Source organism: Agrilus planipennis, unplaced genomic scaffold (genome assembly GCF_000699045.2).
Source record: "Agrilus planipennis isolate EAB-ADULT unplaced genomic scaffold, Apla_2.0 scaffold108, whole genome shotgun sequence".
NCBI lineage: Eukaryota > Metazoa > Arthropoda > Insecta > Coleoptera > Buprestidae > Agrilus > Agrilus planipennis.
Window position 1 is genome coordinate 809258 of NW_020439204.1, and position 18465 is coordinate 827722.

General features: G+C 32.2%; 2 protein-coding genes across 8 annotated transcripts in view; both read right to left on the reverse strand.

Annotated features, from left to right (window-relative positions):
* Positions 1–3808: 3808 nt before the first annotated feature.
* Positions 3809–7661, reverse strand: LOC112905533 (uncharacterized protein K02A2.6-like). Its single transcript, XM_025978140.1, has 2 exons — positions 4533–7661; positions 3809–3987 (listed from the first exon to the last, which is right to left on the reverse strand). Exons 1-2 carry the CDS (start codon positions 6670–6672, stop codon positions 3824–3826), a joined length of 2304 nt encoding a protein of 767 aa, XP_025833925.1. The 5' UTR covers positions 6673–7661; the 3' UTR covers positions 3809–3823.
* A 778-nt stretch (positions 7662–8439) lies between these two features.
* Positions 8440–18465, reverse strand: part of LOC108736587 (long-chain-fatty-acid--CoA ligase 4) — a 69142-nt gene continuing 59116 nt past the window's right edge. For 6 of the 7 annotated variants that reach the window (XM_018469057.2, XM_018469053.2, XM_018469056.2 and 3 more), the window contains 10 exons: positions 17492–17626; positions 15916–16131; positions 14281–14458; positions 13883–14134; positions 13038–13372; positions 12449–12588; positions 11940–12112; positions 10990–11253; positions 10163–10438; positions 8440–9235 (listed from right to left, as the gene is read on the reverse strand). In XM_018469057.2, coding sequence (XP_018324559.1) covers positions 9081–9235; positions 10163–10438; positions 10990–11253; positions 11940–12112; positions 12449–12588; positions 13038–13372; positions 13883–14134; positions 14281–14458; positions 15916–16131; positions 17492–17626 — 2124 coding nt within the window. In that variant the 3' untranslated portion in view covers positions 8440–9080. The remainder of the gene's footprint in view (positions 9236–10162; positions 10439–10989; positions 11254–11939; positions 12113–12448; positions 12589–13037; positions 13373–13882; positions 14135–14280; positions 14459–15915; positions 16132–17491; positions 17627–18465) is intronic. The other variant, XM_018469059.2, reaches the window with a different exon arrangement.

Below are 18465 nucleotides of genomic sequence, written 5' to 3' on the forward strand. Positions count from 1 at the left end.
GTCATGAACAGAAATCAATGAAATGTTTTCAATGTGATAAAATGGGGCATATAAAAAGAAACTGTCCGCAATTAAAACCAAACGAAGGCAGGAAAACGTGTTACTATTGTAGGAAAGATGGTCATGTTATGAAAGATTGCTGGTTTAAGAAGAAAAAAGACACAGAGGGTAATAAAAATGACAAAAAGCCATCAACGAATTCAACACAAGCATTTGTTGGAGTATCAAGTGTAACAAAATGCACAAATTTCAATGCTTTGGTTGGGCAGTCTCAGTTTATCAAAAACGAATGGTGGTTAGACAGTGGAGCCACTGATCACATGTGTTCCAATTTAGAAAAGTTTTTTGAATTGACCGAGTTAGAATATAACAGGCAAGTGAAAGTGGGAAATGGGTCACTATTGACAGTGAAAGGCATAGGTAAAGTAAAGGTAGAAGAATGGAATGGAAAAGAATGGCTTAAAACAGATTTAAATAACGAATTGTTTGTCCCAGATCTAGATGTGAATCTTTTTTCGTTGAGTAAAGCATTAGATAAAGGATTTGAAATGCATTCCAATAAAGAAAGGTGTGAATTTTTAGACAAAAATGGAATGATAAGGGCAGTAGCAAACAGAGAAGGGAGACTATTTAAGATGAATTTTAAAAATATTGAAATATTACAGTGTAACATAGCAGAAACTTTATCAGTATGGCACAGAAAGTTTGCTCATGTAAATTTTAATCAAGTTAAGAAGATTTTGAGAAAACATAATGTAAATTATAAAGAAAAAAATTATTTTTGTGAGGATTGCTTTAGCAGGGAAACAACACAGACTACCGTTCCCATCAAGTAAATCAAGGGCAAAGAAAACAGGCGAATTAATACATAGTGATCTGTGTGGTCCCTTTGAAGTGCCATTCTTAGGAGAGGCAAAATATTTTCTTATGTTGAAAGATGATTTTTCTGGCTACAGATTTGTTTATTTTATAAAGAATAAATCGGAAACAAAAGAAAAGATAGAGAGTTTTATTCAATTGGTGAAAAATCAAACGGGAAACAAAGTATTAACTTTACGTACTGATAACGGAATAGAGTTTATAAACAAGGAACTGACAGCCATGACAGAACAAAAAGGAATATGCCATGAAAGGTCATGTATTTTCACTCCTGAACAGAATGGAAGAGCAGAAAGGGAGATGAGGACATTAGTGGAGGCAGCTAGAACATTATTACATAGTAAACATTTGAATAAAATGTTATGGGCCGAAGCTGTTAATTCAGCTGTTTTCATTTTAAACAGAATTGGCAGCTGTCCTCAAAAAGATCAAACTCCATATAAACTTTGGTACGGAAAAGAGTGTAAAATACATTTTTTTAAAGAATTTGGGCTGAAGGTATATGTACATGTACCTAAAGAAAAAGGATTAAAACTTGATCCAAAAAATAAAATTGGATTGTTTGTCGGTTATAGTGAGACTGAAAGGATATAGGATTTATTTTCCTAATAAAAATAGCGTAGAAATACACAGAGATGTGATTTTTATACCTGAAGAATCAATACTGAAGAATGAGGATAACACAGAAGAAAAAGAACAAATAGTTTCGTTAGACTTAGAGAGAGAAGAGAATGAACAAGAACAGGATAATTTAGAGGTGGCAGCTGAGATGAGAAATCATGTAGATAATATAAGCAACTTATCGGATGGAGATGATAATGATGTAGTAGAAAATCGACAGATAGAAAGAAGTAGAAGAGAAACAAGAGGACTGATTTGGACAAAAGATTACATAATGAATACAGATATGGGTTTCTTTACAGCTATTGAGGATCCGATTTCGTACGAAGAGGCAGTTTCGTGTAAAAACGCAAATAAATGGAAGGAAGCTATGGAAAAATAATTGGAAGTGTTGCGCGAGAATAATACATGGTGTGAAGTGCAAAGGCCTGTTAATAAAAAAGTAATAGAAAGCAAGTGGGTATTTAAACAAAAAAGTGAAGACGAATTCAAAGCTAGACTTGTAGCTCGTGGGTTTCAACAAAAACATGAAGGTGAATTGTATGATGTATACGCGCCAGTTGCGAAGTCAACGACGTTTAGAATTTTACTTGTTGTGGGCAATACATTACGAAAGCCTATTTATCAAATGGATGGGCGAAGTGCCTTTTTATATGGTGACATCGAAGAAGAGGTATTTATGCCATTGCCAGGGTCAACTAATAGTAATGTGGTGTGCAAGCTAAATAAATCCATTTATGGGTTAAAGAAAAGTCCTAAATGCTGGAACTCTAAATTTGATAGTTTAATGAAAAAGCAAGGTTTTTGTAGATCTGAAAACGATCATTGTTTGTATTCAAAATGTTCAAAGAAAAATAATTTGTATGTGTTGATTTATGTCGATGATTTACTAATTTTAGGTACTGATTTAGTAGAAGTAGAAAAACTTAAATCTATGTTAAGTAGCAATTTTTATATGAAAGATTTAGGGATCATTTCTCAATATTTAGGTATTGATATTGTACAAAATTTAAAAGAGGGATATGCAGAATTGTGTCAAGAAAACTATTTAACGAAGGTTTTGCATAAATTTAAAATGTAAGACTATAATCCCATAAACACCCCAATTGATGTAAACACTGATTTTGATTTTAAGAATAACGAAGAGAATGTAAGCTTACAAAAGTTGTGTAGGCAGATTATTGGAAGTCTAATGTATGCAGTTCAAGGTTCGCGACCTGATCTTTGCGAAAGTGTTAGTTTACTTAGTAGATACCAGGATAAGGCAAACATTAATTTGCTAAAGGCTTTGAAGCGTGTCCTGAGATACATAAAAGGGACTCTTAAGTTTAAATTGTTTTATAAACAAAATTGTAATGCGGAAGTTTTGTGTGGATTTGTAGATTCTGATTGGGGAGGTGACGTTTAAGATAGAAAGTCAACTACTGGCTATGTTTTTAAATTGTTAAACTGTACGGTGTCTTGGACAAGTAGGAAACAACAATGTGTTTCTATCTCGTCAACTGACTCAGAATATGTAGCTCTAAGTATGGCAGTTTGTGAGGCCTGTTGGTTGAGAAAATTATTAGAAGATTTTCAGTTATTTAATTTAAATAAACCAGTCACTATATATGAAGATAATCAATCGGCTATCAAACTTGCAAATAATCCAGAAAATAATAAGAGACTGAAACACGTTGACATAAGATTGCATTATATTAAAGAAAAACTTGATAGTGGCGTGATAAATATTCTTCATATCAAGAGTGAAGATCAACTCGCCGATATATTTACCAAGCCATTACCTAAGGTGAAATTTGAGAAATTCAGGGAGGGTTTAGATTTATTAAATGAATACGGAAAGGAATAAAATAACTTTATTGAGGGGGCGTGTTGGTATGAGTTGCAATAATAGTTATTTTTTATATTGTTTGGCAACACTGTACTATACTGTGAGCGTAAGTAAGCAAGTAAGTTCTAAGTTAGATTTCTATGTTTTTATGTTTTATGTTTCCTGGTTTTTTGCTTGTAGTTAATGTTAATAAATTACTCAATTACTTTATAAACAACACTTCTTTTGTAGCAATGACTATTTCTTCTTTAGCATTTATCGACATAGGTAGTATTACTGCGACTTTCAAATTTTCTTCTGGTTCGTATTTCAGATTAGTTGCATCACAGTCTCGACTAAGAAAGTCAGCTAACGGTATTTCTGTGCCTTTTTTAAATGTTACTTTCGCTGAGTATGGTGCAAGATTAAACATTATGCGTTGTAACCTTACTGGAGCCGACTGTATATTCTTCTTGAAAATCGTTTCGAGTGGTTTGGGGTCTGATTCTACTGTCAGTTCCTTACCATATACATATTCATGAAATTTCTTGCATCCAAACAGCATTCTTTTTCAATTTGAGGATAGTTCTGTTCGGATTTTGTCAATGCTCTTGCTCCATAGGCTATTGGTTGTCCTTCTTGAAGGAGTGCAGCTCCAAGATTTTTGGAACTTGCATCTACTGTTAAAGTTACAGGTTTGTTAACATCATATAGTCTCAGTANTTTTCGGGAAATCCTTGCATTATTACCTTAAGTAGTAACTGTAAATGTGTGTCTTCTTTTGTAGCAATGACTATTTCTTCTTTAGCATCTATCGACATAGGTAGTATTACTGCGACTTTCAAATTTTCTTCTGGTTCGTATTTCAGATTAGTTGCATCACAGTCTCGACTAAGAAAGTCTGCTAACGGTATTTCTGTGCCTTTTTTAAATGTTACTTTCGGTGAGTATGGTGCAAGATTAAACATTATGCGTTGTAACCTTGCTGGAGCCGACTGTATATTCTTCTTGAAAATCGTTTCGAGTGGTTTGTGGTCTGACTCTACTGTCAGTTCCTTACCATATACATATTCATGAAATTTGTTGCATCCAAACAGTATAGCTAGGGCTTCTTTTTCAATTTGAGGATAGTTCTGTTCGGATTTTGTCAATGCTCTTGCTCCATAGGCTATTGGTTGTCCTTCTTGAAGGAGTGCAGCTCCAAGATTTTTGGAACTTGCATCTACTGTTAAAGTTACAGGTTTGTTAACATCATATAGTCTCAGTACTGGAGGACTCTGTAGTAGTTGCTTTATTTTTTTGAACGCCTCTTTATGATAAAAATCCCATGTAAAGCTTGTATTTTTGTGTAACAAATCTCTTAGTGGATTTGTTAAATCTGACATATTGGGGATAAATTTATTTAGATATGTAATCATCCCTAGTAGTCTCTGTAACTCTGTTTTATTTGTTGGAGTTTTCATTGCTTGTATGGCCTCTACTTTGTCCGGGTCTGCTTCTAGTCCGTTGGCTGAAACAATGTGACCTAGAAATTTTATTCTCTTTGCTTCAAAAATGCATTTGCTTTTATTAAGTTTAAAGCCTGAGTTTTTCATCACTTCTATTACTTCGCCTACGGTTTTGCCTAGTTCTTCGCTACTTCTTGCATGTATAAATATGTCATCGATAGATACCCTCACGTTTTTAAATTTGCTGAGCAAGTTTGTCAATATTTCTTGGAATATCTCAGGTGCTGATGATACACCAAACGGGAGTCTCTTGAAGGAATATCTTCCCCATGGGGTAGCGAATGTTAATATTTTTTGTGTTTTTTCTGAAAGTTTTATTTGCCAGAATCCCTTTGTGCAATCTAATAATGCGAAGAATTTAGAACCTTTGATATCAGCTGAAATTTCTTCTATAGTGGTAAGTGGAAAATGACGTCTCAGGATATTTTTGTTTACGTTTGATGGATCTATGCAAATTCTCATTTTATCTTTTTGTCTGACAACTACCATAGGACTCACAGCAGGGGTAGGCTCTGTTTCTGGTTTTATTACATCTAACTTCACCATTCTGTCAAGTTCTTGCTTAACTTCATCTCTTAAAGCATGTGGAATTCTTCTTGACGGCTTTATTTCGAATTTTGGGTTCTCAATCAGATCGATATCATACTCGTAACCTTTATAGCAGCCTAAGCCTTCGAATATGTCATCTGTACATTGACTTTCCTTCAATGTTTTGACTCGTGCAATAAGTCCCAATTTTTCGCAGGTATCAAGTCCTAAGATTGGTGTAACTTTTTCTTGAACTACTTTGAAAACAATTTTTGTTTCTTCGTTTTTTAATTTACATACTAGCTCTACTTCACCTAACACTGTCATTTTGTCATCTGTGTAACTTATCAGATTTCTTGTTCGGCTTGACTTCAGACTTGCTTTTGTTTTGTCCATCAAGTGTCTTGGTAATACATTACATTCTTCGCCTGTATCTAGTTTAACTGTAAACTTCACGTTGTCAACCTGAATCTTTTCTGTCCAGTTTTTCTTTTCTCCAGTACTTATAGCAGATATGTATACGTCATCTTCAGAATTTGAGCTTTCTTCTAGTACATTCACTCTATTTTTCCGTTTAGTATCATATTTCTTTGTAGTCCTGCACATATTTGCAAAGTGACCATTTCTATTGCATTTTGTGCATGGTTTGTTAAAAGCTGGGCACTCTCGGCGTTTATGGTTTGTACCACATCTTCTGCAGTCAAAGTTCTTGTTTTCTTCTTTTCTGGCATCTTTGTTTTTCACTGCTGACACTCTTTCCGTTTTACTTTTACTTTCAAACTCATCCAGTTGTTTGGAAGCTTGTTCACTTGTTCTGCAGATATTTACCGCTTTCATCAAATCTAGTTTGTCTTCTGTTAGTAATTTCTCTCTTACTTGATTAGATCTAATTCCGAATACTATCTTGTCTTTCAGCATTTCATCGCATAAGTTGTCAAATTCACATTTTCCTGCTTGGGTTTTTATTCTAGTCAAAAACTCATTGAATTGTTCATCTTCATTTTGTTCAATCTTGAAAAATATATATCTTTCAAAAGATATGTTTGTTTTTGGTGCAAAATACTCTTTAAACCTATCTTTGATAACTTGTAGGTTATCTGTTTCCACCTCGCTGAGATTGAAACTATTGTAAATTTCGATCGCATCTGGGCCTATCACAGCCATAAATGTTGCTGCCTGGACCTCGGCTGGCTTTTTATCTAGTTGGATAGCAGTGGCATACCACTCAAATTGTTGTAACCACTTTTTCCAGCTCGTTGATTTGTCCGAGTCGATTTGTAGGTTAGCTGGCGGCTTTATTCCTGATACTGCGTCGTTCGTGGCCATTTCACAACTTTCTCACTTTTTCCTGTTTATTGACGCTTTATCCCACTTCTGACACCATGTAATATTGGGTTTCCTTAATTAAAACGTTCGTTTAATAACTAAGTAAGTGATATATATTTATCGTGATCAGATACAGGAATGTTATATCAACTACTCTTGGCAATGCTGGTTCGCAATGCCGTCACTAGATGTCTATACTTTACAACCATAAACAGTTATTAACGTAGATAAAGTATGCCATAAATAGTCATGTGATATAAATAATCCTCTCATTCAACTTTACGAATAAATTGGATTGTTTGCGGGTTCTAAATATGTAAGTAGTTTAATTGTGCGTTAATTAGTTTTCTTAGAAAAAAGCAAAATTGTTTCTGGTGCAGGTGGAAGTTCAATGTTGACTTATTCAAAAATTACTGAAGATATCATAATTTAATTGATGCCGAACGTTTGCGCGTCATTTGTGCTTGAAGACTGATCTAATATGGTAAACGGATTTTTTCTTTATATTATTTAATTAGTAATAATTACATATACTTAATTTTTATTGATATTACTAATACGCTTGCGCAGTTTGTGAATTATAGATAATTATATGATTCGTAGTAATGGTATTGAAAAACTAGAAGTATTATTGGTAAAACTTCCGAATCGCGGCTTTTTCGAAACTTTTTTTGGTGGAAATGACGTAAAATGGCCTAATTATGAAAAAATTCGGCGGAAGGCCTTTTTAACGTTTTTTTTAAGCAAATTAATATTTGTAGATTACACACGTCACAGTTTGGAAGTTTTACCGTAATCATTACTAATAATGAATATAAAAATAAATACAGCATACCATAATAGCTAAATCTTTGAGTACAAATGACGCGCAATCAGTTGGCGCCAATTAAATTATCATATTTACCATATCTTTACTAATTTTTGATTAAATTGACATTTAATATCCACCGGTACCTGAAACAATTTTCCTTCTTTTTAAAGAATTAATGGATGCACAATTATGATACATATTTCGAACCAGATTCACACGTGTGAATATAAAGATAAATTTCACTTACCGTAAGTATAGACACTGAATTTTTTCCATTACTCGAAACAATTTTCTAATTAACGCACAATTACGCTTCATGTAATCAGAGGATTATTTATATCAGCTGTCACATTCGCACAACGTATGCTGTAAATTCTGCTCGTATGGAATAAATAAGGGTTCCTCACCTCTCCCAAAAATACTACACAGTTCAGGGGGGGAGACATTAATGGCAATGCACTTCTGCAGATTTCGAGTCCTCTGTCAACTTGCTGAAACAATTTGATATTAGTTACATCTCAAAGACTATCTTTTGAAATATTAAGAACCATAACTTTCTTCAATTAAATAATAATTATAAAATCAAATAGGGAATAATAATTCAGTAAAAAGTAAAAAAATATAATTGTTGTTAAACGAGTTAGTAGATTTGGAAAACACAAACAATTTTGTAAATACAACTTTATAACGTACGTCCTTCAGTTATAACATTCTAAAGTGAAAGAAGACTGCTACGATAAATGCCCCACGACAAATGGTGTCCAAAATTTGTGTAATGTTTTTGTAAAAAGATATACAATAATCGATATTCAAATGTGTGTTAATTATTTGCACTTTTATCTTAAGGTTGAGGCCTTTTAATATAAACATCTTAATTTTTTTNTTTTGGGGTAGCACTGAGTTTATAATTTGAGTATATTCAGTAACTATAAGTCTATTACACATTTATTTTTAAATTTGTTTAAAAAAAGACTTTATTGCACAAATATATTTTACATGCATTTTATTCAACAAAGTTTGTATCTGCCATGCAGACTTCAAACTATAAACAGTTTTTTAATACACATACAAGTTCTACTTTGTACATCGAGATACAGAATGTATTCCACTTACTGGAATTATATTTGTTCTTTAGAGCACCATTTTCATTATTTACGATCTACATTTTTTTTAACAATTTAAAAATTCTCAGTGAATCTATAAGTAAATAACAATTCAAAATCCATTAAGTACATTTCCAATAACCACACTCTATGCACATGCTAAAAACAGTTTCCGTTCAACGAAAACAAAAAGAAAAGACTGCATAGTCACTCTTAAATTATACTTAATTATCAAAGAGACCCGCGGCGCATATAAATAATTTACAAAAGATATAGAAAAACCGTCATTTTAAAAGTGACCAAACTATGTACATAATTCAAAAATTTTGTTAAAATCTGAGTATTAAATAGTAGTATGTTCATCTATGCCAATTTTTAAATAATTACAATACGTACATACAGTTTAGTGTAGAAGTCTTATTCTTATATACAAAATGCAAGTCTTTCTAATTACATTATACCTTATTGTTACTTTGTTTACGATAAAGTATGTTTCAGGAAGCATACATTCTGTTAATTTCATGCTGATATCTTTCCTGAATATCTTTCCTTTTTAATTTAAAAGCAGCTGTTACAAGACCCATGTCAGGAGACCACACTTCTTTTACTAATTTTACGGCTGCTGGTATTTCAAATTTCTCTAGTTTACCTAAAATAATTGTTTAGTATTAAATTCAAAAATTACGCTATGTTGAATTAACCGTTTGAAAATTAATGACATAACAATTACTTTTTTGCACGGTTTATTCTCACCAGCTACTAATGCTAATGGGCGGGCAGTTCGTTCGTACTACATAAGCGTAAAACTGAAGAGTATGCAGAAGGCCCGCTTCAGTCTCCTTTTAGGAATTGTGAAAAGTGGGTAGTGATAGTTAGGGAGAGACAGATGAGGTGGACAAAATGAAGACAGAAGAAAAGGAAAATTTATCTGTGAAATATTGTTACTATCCCAGTATTTTCCTTATATGATCCAAGGAAACCGCAGGAAAATTTCGACCATGGCAGATGGACCCTGAATCGAACCAACGTTCACGCTGCTAAGTCATTAAAGTATAGGACTTGTATGATGAGCAAATTATGACCATAACACATTTTTTTATAAGTACATTAGTTTATAGTGAATGTGGTTTCTTTTTTATTGGAAAATGGCCATTTTAAATTAGAAAATTTTTAAATTTTAGTTTTAATTCTAAAATTAAAATTTTAGGGTGAACTATGATCATAAGTCTTAGGGCAATTACCATATTAGTGTTCTTTTGAAATGTTATGTATCACGGATAATTTTCAAAAAATGTTATGCTCATCTTTGATAGTTAAGATATTTTCCTAAATAACTGAAATTATGTACAAAAGCTGATATGAATAACGTAAGATACAAAATTTCTTTTTTTAATTTTTTGTAATTACTGAGAATGTACCATGGTTAAACTTTTTGATGAAAATGATGATTTTAAATTTTTTTTTACATACTCCGGCTCTACTTTTAAAAGAAGGATAAAATGTATTACGTGTACGGAAGGATGGAAGTCCAGAATACGGGCAATTTTAATAACTACAACACAGTAAATAAACTTACATTTTCTTCCGTGTTCTTCCAATTCCTTGAGTACGGCCTTTTCCATTTCTGGCAAAGAACATAATTCTTCAAATGATTTTTCTGTAATACCTACTTTAGCTGCAAGTTCTATTAAATGCGACTGATTAGGTACAACGAGAGCAACACAGTAGTGTTTTGAAGAATCGCCATATACGCAAATGTTGTCTACAATGGGACAAGTTTTCAATTCAGTTTCTACTTTTCCAAGTGATACGTATTCGCCTGCTTGTAATTTTACCAGATCTTTTTTACGATCTGAAATTAAATAAAGTGAAATCATTGAACAAACATCCTTTAGTGATTGAAATAACCTGTATAATATATGGGAATGGACAAAAAGAAAATAACTGGAGAGGATACAAGATACATTTACAGAACAGCCTAATGATCGAAAAAAGTAAAAACTGATTAGAAAGTAAAAGGAATATGCATTAGATATGAAGAGAAAAGGACAGTAAAAGAAGTTAACAGTCTACTTTCTACTGAATAAAAGTTAAAAAAAGAAAATATATAAAAAAAATAGAAAACGTTTGTAGATAAAAAAAAACATCAAAACACAAGCAAATATGTTTAAAAAATTCGTGAGGCTTTTTACATCAGAACTGCTTTTAACCCTGTTTTAATATACTGTCTGTTGATTGGTCGGTAATATGTCGAGACTGCCTATGTGGTGCTGATGAGAACAAATAAGTTTTCAATCGTAATCCACGTCGGAAAGTTTCGATAAATTACTGACCAAGAACCTAAACTGTTCTTAGGCATTTTGTATAAAGGAAAGTGAATATTTTAAATTGAATGGCACTTACCAATTATTTTCATGCTTCCGTCTTCGTGCATTTCACAAATGTCTCCAGTTTTGAACCACCTCTTGCCATCCGCTTCAAAAAAGTCGTCTTTTGTTTTTTCGGGTAATTTGTAATAACCGGGACTCACGTGATCACCACCAATGACGACTTCTCCCCTTGGATATGGTTTATCTGAAATTCGGTAGTTACCTTCATCCCAATTGACTAATTTTACATCGCATAATGTTGTAGGAGCACCAGCTCTTCCGACGCTCATATCATCAGCTGTAAAAAAACAAAAATGAATTAAAAGATTTTTTAAAACTAAAAAATGATGTAGGCATCTATAAATAATAAGTTTAATTAAACAGTTAACAAAAAACACCAAATAACATTTTTTAAACGTTTTATTACGCTTTTTCACGCCCAAAAACGTTTTTGTAGAACATATTACAGTTTGTTTGAATCCTTTTTGATTGTTCCTTTTTTCCGTTTAGATGCCATTTAAGCAGAGCAAAGGAGACTTTGTGGTTTAGTACATTCGGAGAAGTTCGTTTTAATTGCTGATAGTCTCCTTAGCCGCTAATCTGTTTAATTTGCATGTTTGTTTACTTCACATATCCGTCAAAATTTTCATGAGTAAAACTGTATTGTATATATATTTTAATACATGTATTAAAACACGATTTTGCTATGCAAATCAAATCGGCCATTGCTTACATGAATTAGGAAAAATTTTGCTGAGTACACGTAATTAGCAGTCACACGTATTCGACGTATCAAAAGAGAATTTCGTTTACCTATATGTTGAGAAAAATAAAAAACATTGAAAAAGTTCAGAGTAGTACTGTCCACATGATTAAAAATGTAGGGTCGTTTTAAGTAAAATAACTAATTGAGAAGTACTATTATTTTACCTTTCTCAATTTTGTTTTGTAATGTTATACAAAATAATAATCACGATTACTTACAATCCATTACAACGGCACAAGAAGTTGTTTCTGTAAGTCCATAACCCTGGATAACTTGCACACATAGGCAAACCTTAATTTGTTCGTGAGTATCAGGTGACAGTGGTGCACCCCCACTAACGACTAGCCTCACTCTACCCCCAACTAATTCTCTAACTTTTCTGAAAATTAATCTAAAAATTTTTTACAATTAGTATATTTAGTCTTCTTTTAAATACACATAACAACATTATAGAACGAATCAAGAAATTGATTTCAGATATTTGTGACTATTTATGTCTCACTAAGTGTTTTACAATGACAAAAAAATTCTTGACTCATTTAACACAGTTAAAAGTTATTATAAGTTATTTTTTTGTTAAATGCCTCCTTTAAGGACAACAATATTTAATTTAGAGTTTACAGGATGTTCTAATGAATGTTTATAATTGTGCTACTGGAAATTTAATAGTGCGATTAAAAACAAAACAAGAAGATGTTGCGATTAACTTTATAAATTAAAATCTTACCGATCTATTAAGGGCGTTTGGTATCCTCTACGGATCCAACGCAATTTGTAATCATACGCAAATTTGAACACTGCTTTTGCAATCGGTGAACTTTTACTAACTTTTTCTTGAATTCCTTTTGATATTCTATCCAAAATTAGCTGTAAGAAACCAAAGTTTCAAATTAATTACAATTTTTATAATCAACTAGTAAAGTAGAAAATTGTTACATTACTAAAAGGTAATAATTTGCAGTAGAAAATGAAGGCTGTGGTGAAGGAATAAATAAATAAATATACCAAAAACGGCTCACGCTAATTACCACAAAACTTATACACTAAGGACATTGCATTAGAAGTGGACGAAGGACGTGTCCGCGGTGAATAAGTTCTGAGGTGATTAGGGTGTCCTTTTTGGCTAATTTATTTAATCATTTATAACCAAAAGTAATATTCACAGAAATTTTCAATGCCAAAAACTTCAATGATGATGTTAATAATAAGTACAGGTTTAAGTATTATCGATGATCTGTTTGATATTGTTTATTTATTTATTTACTTATATTGAAAAAAAGAAAAAAGAAACAAACAATGGTGTAGTCAAAACTTACTGGAACGCTAGTCATGCACGTAGGTTGTAATACCGAAGCATCTCCTTTGGTGCCTTTTTTTATTTTACTTGAGCTATCTAACATGGTTAAAGCACTGGAATATCCTATAGGTACACCCACTAAAAGACACAAGCTCTCAACCAACAATTCGAATACATGAGCTAATGGCAAGAATCCAATTAGTACATCGGTGTGATATATTTTTACAGCATCACAAAATTGCTTGAGAGTGGAGATTAAGTTACAGTGGAGCAAAATAACACCTTTGGGAACTCCTGTTGATCCACTGGTATACATGATGATGGCAATGTCGTCAGTTCGAGGAGGATTGTTTTCTAATAATAATGGAAATGAGAGTGTGGACTATATTGACAGTGATCATAGGATTGTATCCATGAAAATGAATGCTTAGTGTAGTCATACATTTTTAAATTAGCCAGTGTAAAGTGAATAAAAATGTGAGTGTGCTGCTCACTCTCTTACTAAGCATCTCCTCTTGCTTTGAGTATCGACTCGGATTTTTGTATGCAGAATCGCGCATATATTTTTTTAAAAATAGGTATTTAGTGCTGCGAGAATATACACTCATCTATGCATTTAAAAACCTGAGTCAGTATTCAAGGAGAGAGTAAATTCTCAAGAAAAGGGAGCAGGCACTCACATTTTTGAGATTCTACTTATATTTTTATGTACTTCGAATGGAGTGGCTACTTTAAGTGTGCACTATAGTAAGCACTCATCAACTTTATGCATACTACCCATTGACAGAGCTTTTTAGTAAAACTTATAACTCGATTATAGCGTTTTGTAAAAGATGTTTATTTAAATGAGAAACAAAAACTTACCAATTTTTGATGTGGATCCTTTTTGGATAACCTCGGAAAATTTGAAAATTTCTACGTTTTCTTTGTAGCCGTTGTGATCCAGTTTTTTCAACTGGTCTTCCATATAAATTACAGTGCTAACATTAGGAGTTTTGTGTAATATATTTTTGAACTTGGGCATTAAACTGAAACTGGTAATAACAGTGGTTACTTCAGTCTCATTTATACCGTGTGCGATGGCATCGTCGCCAAGGGTTGCGTAAATAGTTACAACTGAAATAAATAAGTCTGTAATTTACAAAACTTGCAATAGATTTTTTAAAGTGTAGCAATAAAAGTAAATGACAACTACTGAATACAAAAACACACTTATGCGTAAGGTGAGTTAGTTTTATGGTTAAATTCTTGTTATACATTACCTGGAATATTCTGCTGAAATAATCCTTGTGCAGCGATCATCCATTCTTCCCTACTTTCTGCAAAAATGACAATACTTTTCTTGGGTGAATTCCCTAGTTCTCTGAGACCTTTGCCAAAATTTGTGGCCAGCACGTAAACTTCGGCAAAAGTTTTCCAGATGTAGTCGCCCAAATCGTACTATGAAAACAAAATTCATTAATATTTTCTTCAAATCATAAAATGTACCTACTATAAAACAAAAACCTATACTATCATTATTTGTGTATTTATGAATTAAAAGTTTCCATTTCTTTCATTTGCTCTTTGAAGTGTAGAATAAAGGCCAGACAGGGCCGTTTAAAAAAATGCGTTCGCAAATGAAGGGGAGGGAAGGGTATTGTTTAGCGTAACGATGAATGACAAGAGGGAGGGAGGTCTAAGGAAATGTGACGTTGGTAGTTTTAACTTTATATATTTTTTATTTTTTTTTACCTTGGCAGGTCTTGAAATTTTTCTTTACGATAAAATGTCATTCTCAAGTACTTAAAAGCCTGTAAATAAACATGTTTTGGGAAGATGACGTGATGATTTGGAATTTTTTTGTTTAACATTTTCTCGAAGGACCATCTCTTATAGAGAAAAATTCGTGTAGAATTAACAAATTTTAATTACAGGAAACCGTATAGAGGGGGGCAGCTTTTGTGACATAATATTTATTAAGGTGTCGCTAAAAGCGGGACTTCGCTTGACGAAGAAGGAGGGAGGGGTCTAAAAATGTGAAGTTCTAAGTGACATTTTATGGACGGCTTCACAGGGTTAGTGTTTTTTTTAATTAGAAAACTAACCGCAGTTGTTTCGTCTTTAGAAATTATATGTTTTTCAATAAATTTTAATACATGCATAAATTAATTCACCAAACAAAACAAAAACAAATACACTAATCGTCAATAAAAAAAATAAATATAATATTCATTTGTAGCAAACAAATATGACCATAACTAAAATATGGCATATTTTTAAAAACACTACGATTCTTTACATATAGAAACAAATAATTTTAGAAGGCCTTTCTAATTAAAAATACTTTTCATTTTCAAATCTAACAAAAGAATATTCATATAATCGTAAAATGTCAACCTGCTGTGTTTGGAAATAAAAAAAGAGGCGAGGGTGTATTAGTGTACACGCGCAAGAAGTGAAACTTCTTTAGATTGTATATTAAGGTAGTATTTTAAAAAAAATACATTTCGATCAGGTGAATGCGGAATATTGGTTTAGTTTTGTTAAAAACTGTTACGCTTGCACCATATAAAACTGCGATGGGGCGATCTGCTGATAATTTGTCGAAATGGCAATTTTCGGATTATCGGTTGCTACTACCATGTTAGTTTCTGATGCTTGTTAAAATGGCTCTTTTGGACATATCCACCAGGGATCACACGTAACGCATCACGCGTGACGCGTGACGTTACAATTTTCGGTTTTATACCCCAGTAAATTTCTTTCCTACCGTCGATAAAAAAGTTTCACTTTAAAAATTAGACGTGTGTATTATACCGTGTTTTTTATTATTGTTCAAATTGAAAAATATTTTCAAATTTATAAAATCAATAATGCGATGTAAAACACTAGCGAGCAAAAGGAAATATTCTCACCTTTTTGAAAACTCTTCCATTGGGTTGGAGTTCATCTTCTTCAGCCTTAATTTCTCTTGTGCCCAGACATCTTTTGTTTGCGTATTTTTTTGAAACATAGTTGAATACTTTAGCCAAAGTGTCCACATTTTCACGTAGAATTTCTACATGGACATCCCCAGCTTTCGCAACGCTTCTGTACGTTATACTTTTCGTGTCTTTGGAGATTGGAACGGCCTGAATAATAAATAAAAAAAATTAATATGTTAAATATAATTTAAAAATGTTTTTGATACGTAATAGTTTTGTAGATGTTTTAGTTCTGTAATTTAGCGGTTTGTTTAGGCGAGAAAGAGCAGTAATCAATAAGGATAACGTCAAGCAAAAGGTTAATAGTTTATCGAAAAAAAAAAAAGCTTCGTTACCATTTTTTTTAACTTAAACTTAAATAATTAGAAAACAAAAAATCTAAAGACCGATGAAAAATTTCGAAAACAACACAAATTTAGAATAAATACATATTTTTTTGATGATGTCTGTCAATGGTTACTTTTAGTTTTGTCCAGTTTTGTAATAAATTAATAAATCTTTAGGTGCTTTCTTAGACATGAACGGCTACTCAGAGACATATTAGAAGCAGAAACTGGAGTTATTAAGAGGAATACAGGTAGACCTAGAATAGATTAGTTATGGATGTGGGATGTTCTAGTTTAAAGGAAATAAGAAGATAGCTCAGGATGATGAATAAACCTTTGATTTTAGTTTATGTAATACTGACATAAAATAATATTGAACAACAGGTACTACTTAATAATTTGCATTTGTATATATTTTGATTTTTTTTTTTTGAAAAATCTATACCATGTATTTATATATGTACAATTATTACAATAAAAATAGAAAGTATATTTTCTTAAGTATAAACTTTCATTTGAATTTCTAGTTTCTAGTACACACAATGGTATAAATTGTAAAATTTAAAACTTTTCCTGTGTAAATTTGACTAATTATTTATTTGAGTAATATTGCTATTGTATGTGTTTTTGAAACAGTTACTTATTTGATTACTTTTCACGTTGTTATTTATGGAATAAATTGGAATATGTACATACATTCACATAAGTAAAAATTATTATTTACGTACAAAAAAAATTAAACTAAATAACATTACTTACCTTAAAAAAAAAAAATAATAACAACAATAGTGGATACCTACTTAAGTAGCGAGTAATTACCAATAAAAAAAGATTGATTATTATTAGAGTTAGTACCCCAGTACCAGTGTACAGTTAAAATTTTCAAGCTGTTAAAATATCCACGTAAATAATTTTAAGAGTTGGAAGGAAGCTTTGAATAAAAGCAATATAAAAAAAGCATTTCGTGTGAATAGTTGGAACATGCACTTTGACCAATAAAATGTATAAAACCATCAACTATTACTAGAAAACATTTTTCATTTTAACCACACCTCTTTGCACCACCCTCGGGGTACCGTTTAAATATGCACATTGTATATTTCCCTTAAGCCGGAATTTAATAATTATAATGCAATTTTTGTGTGCTTAGATAATACACAAAATACCGTATACATAGGTACCTCTTTGGAAACTTTAGGTGGTGGTGGTGGTGGCAGTTGTTGATGACCCTGATTATTGTTAGTATAACTTTTTCCATCAATATCAATGCTTACGTCACACTTTGGATCGTCCGTTTCTGCGGCCACAATAATCGCCTATAAAGAAGTTATTTCAGCTAACATACAAAAAGCAGAGTGACACAAATGCACAGAGAAGGAGTCGAATTTACGAAATACAGTAAAAGCTCTTCATTCGCGGGGTATACGTTCCATACGTATGCCGCGAATACAGAAATCGCGGATATGGAATGGTAATTAGTATGGAATCATAGGGGATACTTTCTAAGGTTCCAAAATAAAACCAATATGTATCAGAATAACATCAATTTATGGAGAAATTCGCAATTAAAAGTAATCGTTATAATCACCTTTAGACAAGGGTTTATTAAATTTAGTGAGTTTTCCTTGTTTTAAATTTTGAATTAGTCCACTCGGTTACATCTTTTATAAAAGCTGCCTCGGCACGTACCAACAGTACATACTCAATAGATGCTGATACATTGAGGGAATTCAGTAGTACACGCGCCGTAGAGTAAAAACATGTTTATCGGTTCTAGATATCATGAGTGTAATGTTTGGAACAGAGGTTTGAAATTTTGTAGGACGATAGATAAAGCTTTCTTTCTAAAGCCTGTCGAAGGTCATTTTTAATTTCTATTGTAAATACGTGTCCTACAAGAAGCATTAACTTTAAGCACTTGTAAAAGCTTTTAATGACCATATTATTGAAAACCAAAAACGTACCGAGTTAGTGTGAACCTTTGTCTGTTACTATACAAAAAATTAGATATTTATCTCGCAGCGTTAAATTACAATGTTTAGAATAGAAACCCATGTTTTCGGAAAAATTCACACTAGGCACGAGCGGTCTATTGCGGTCAATCCCCTTAATAAATGACACCGAATTTCTCACAGTGGGTTCTGCTGCCATAACC

Excerpts from the sequence above, each read along its gene's own strand:
- LOC112905533 (XM_025978140.1), bottom strand. The coding sequence starts at position 6,672 with ATGGCCACGAACGACGCAGTATCAGGAATAAAGCCGCCAGCTAACCTA. Across the intron at positions 3,988-4,532 it reads ACCTGTAACTTTAACAGTAG|ATGCAAGTTCCAAAAATCTT; the intron begins ATGCAAGTTCCA and ends CTTTAACAGTAG.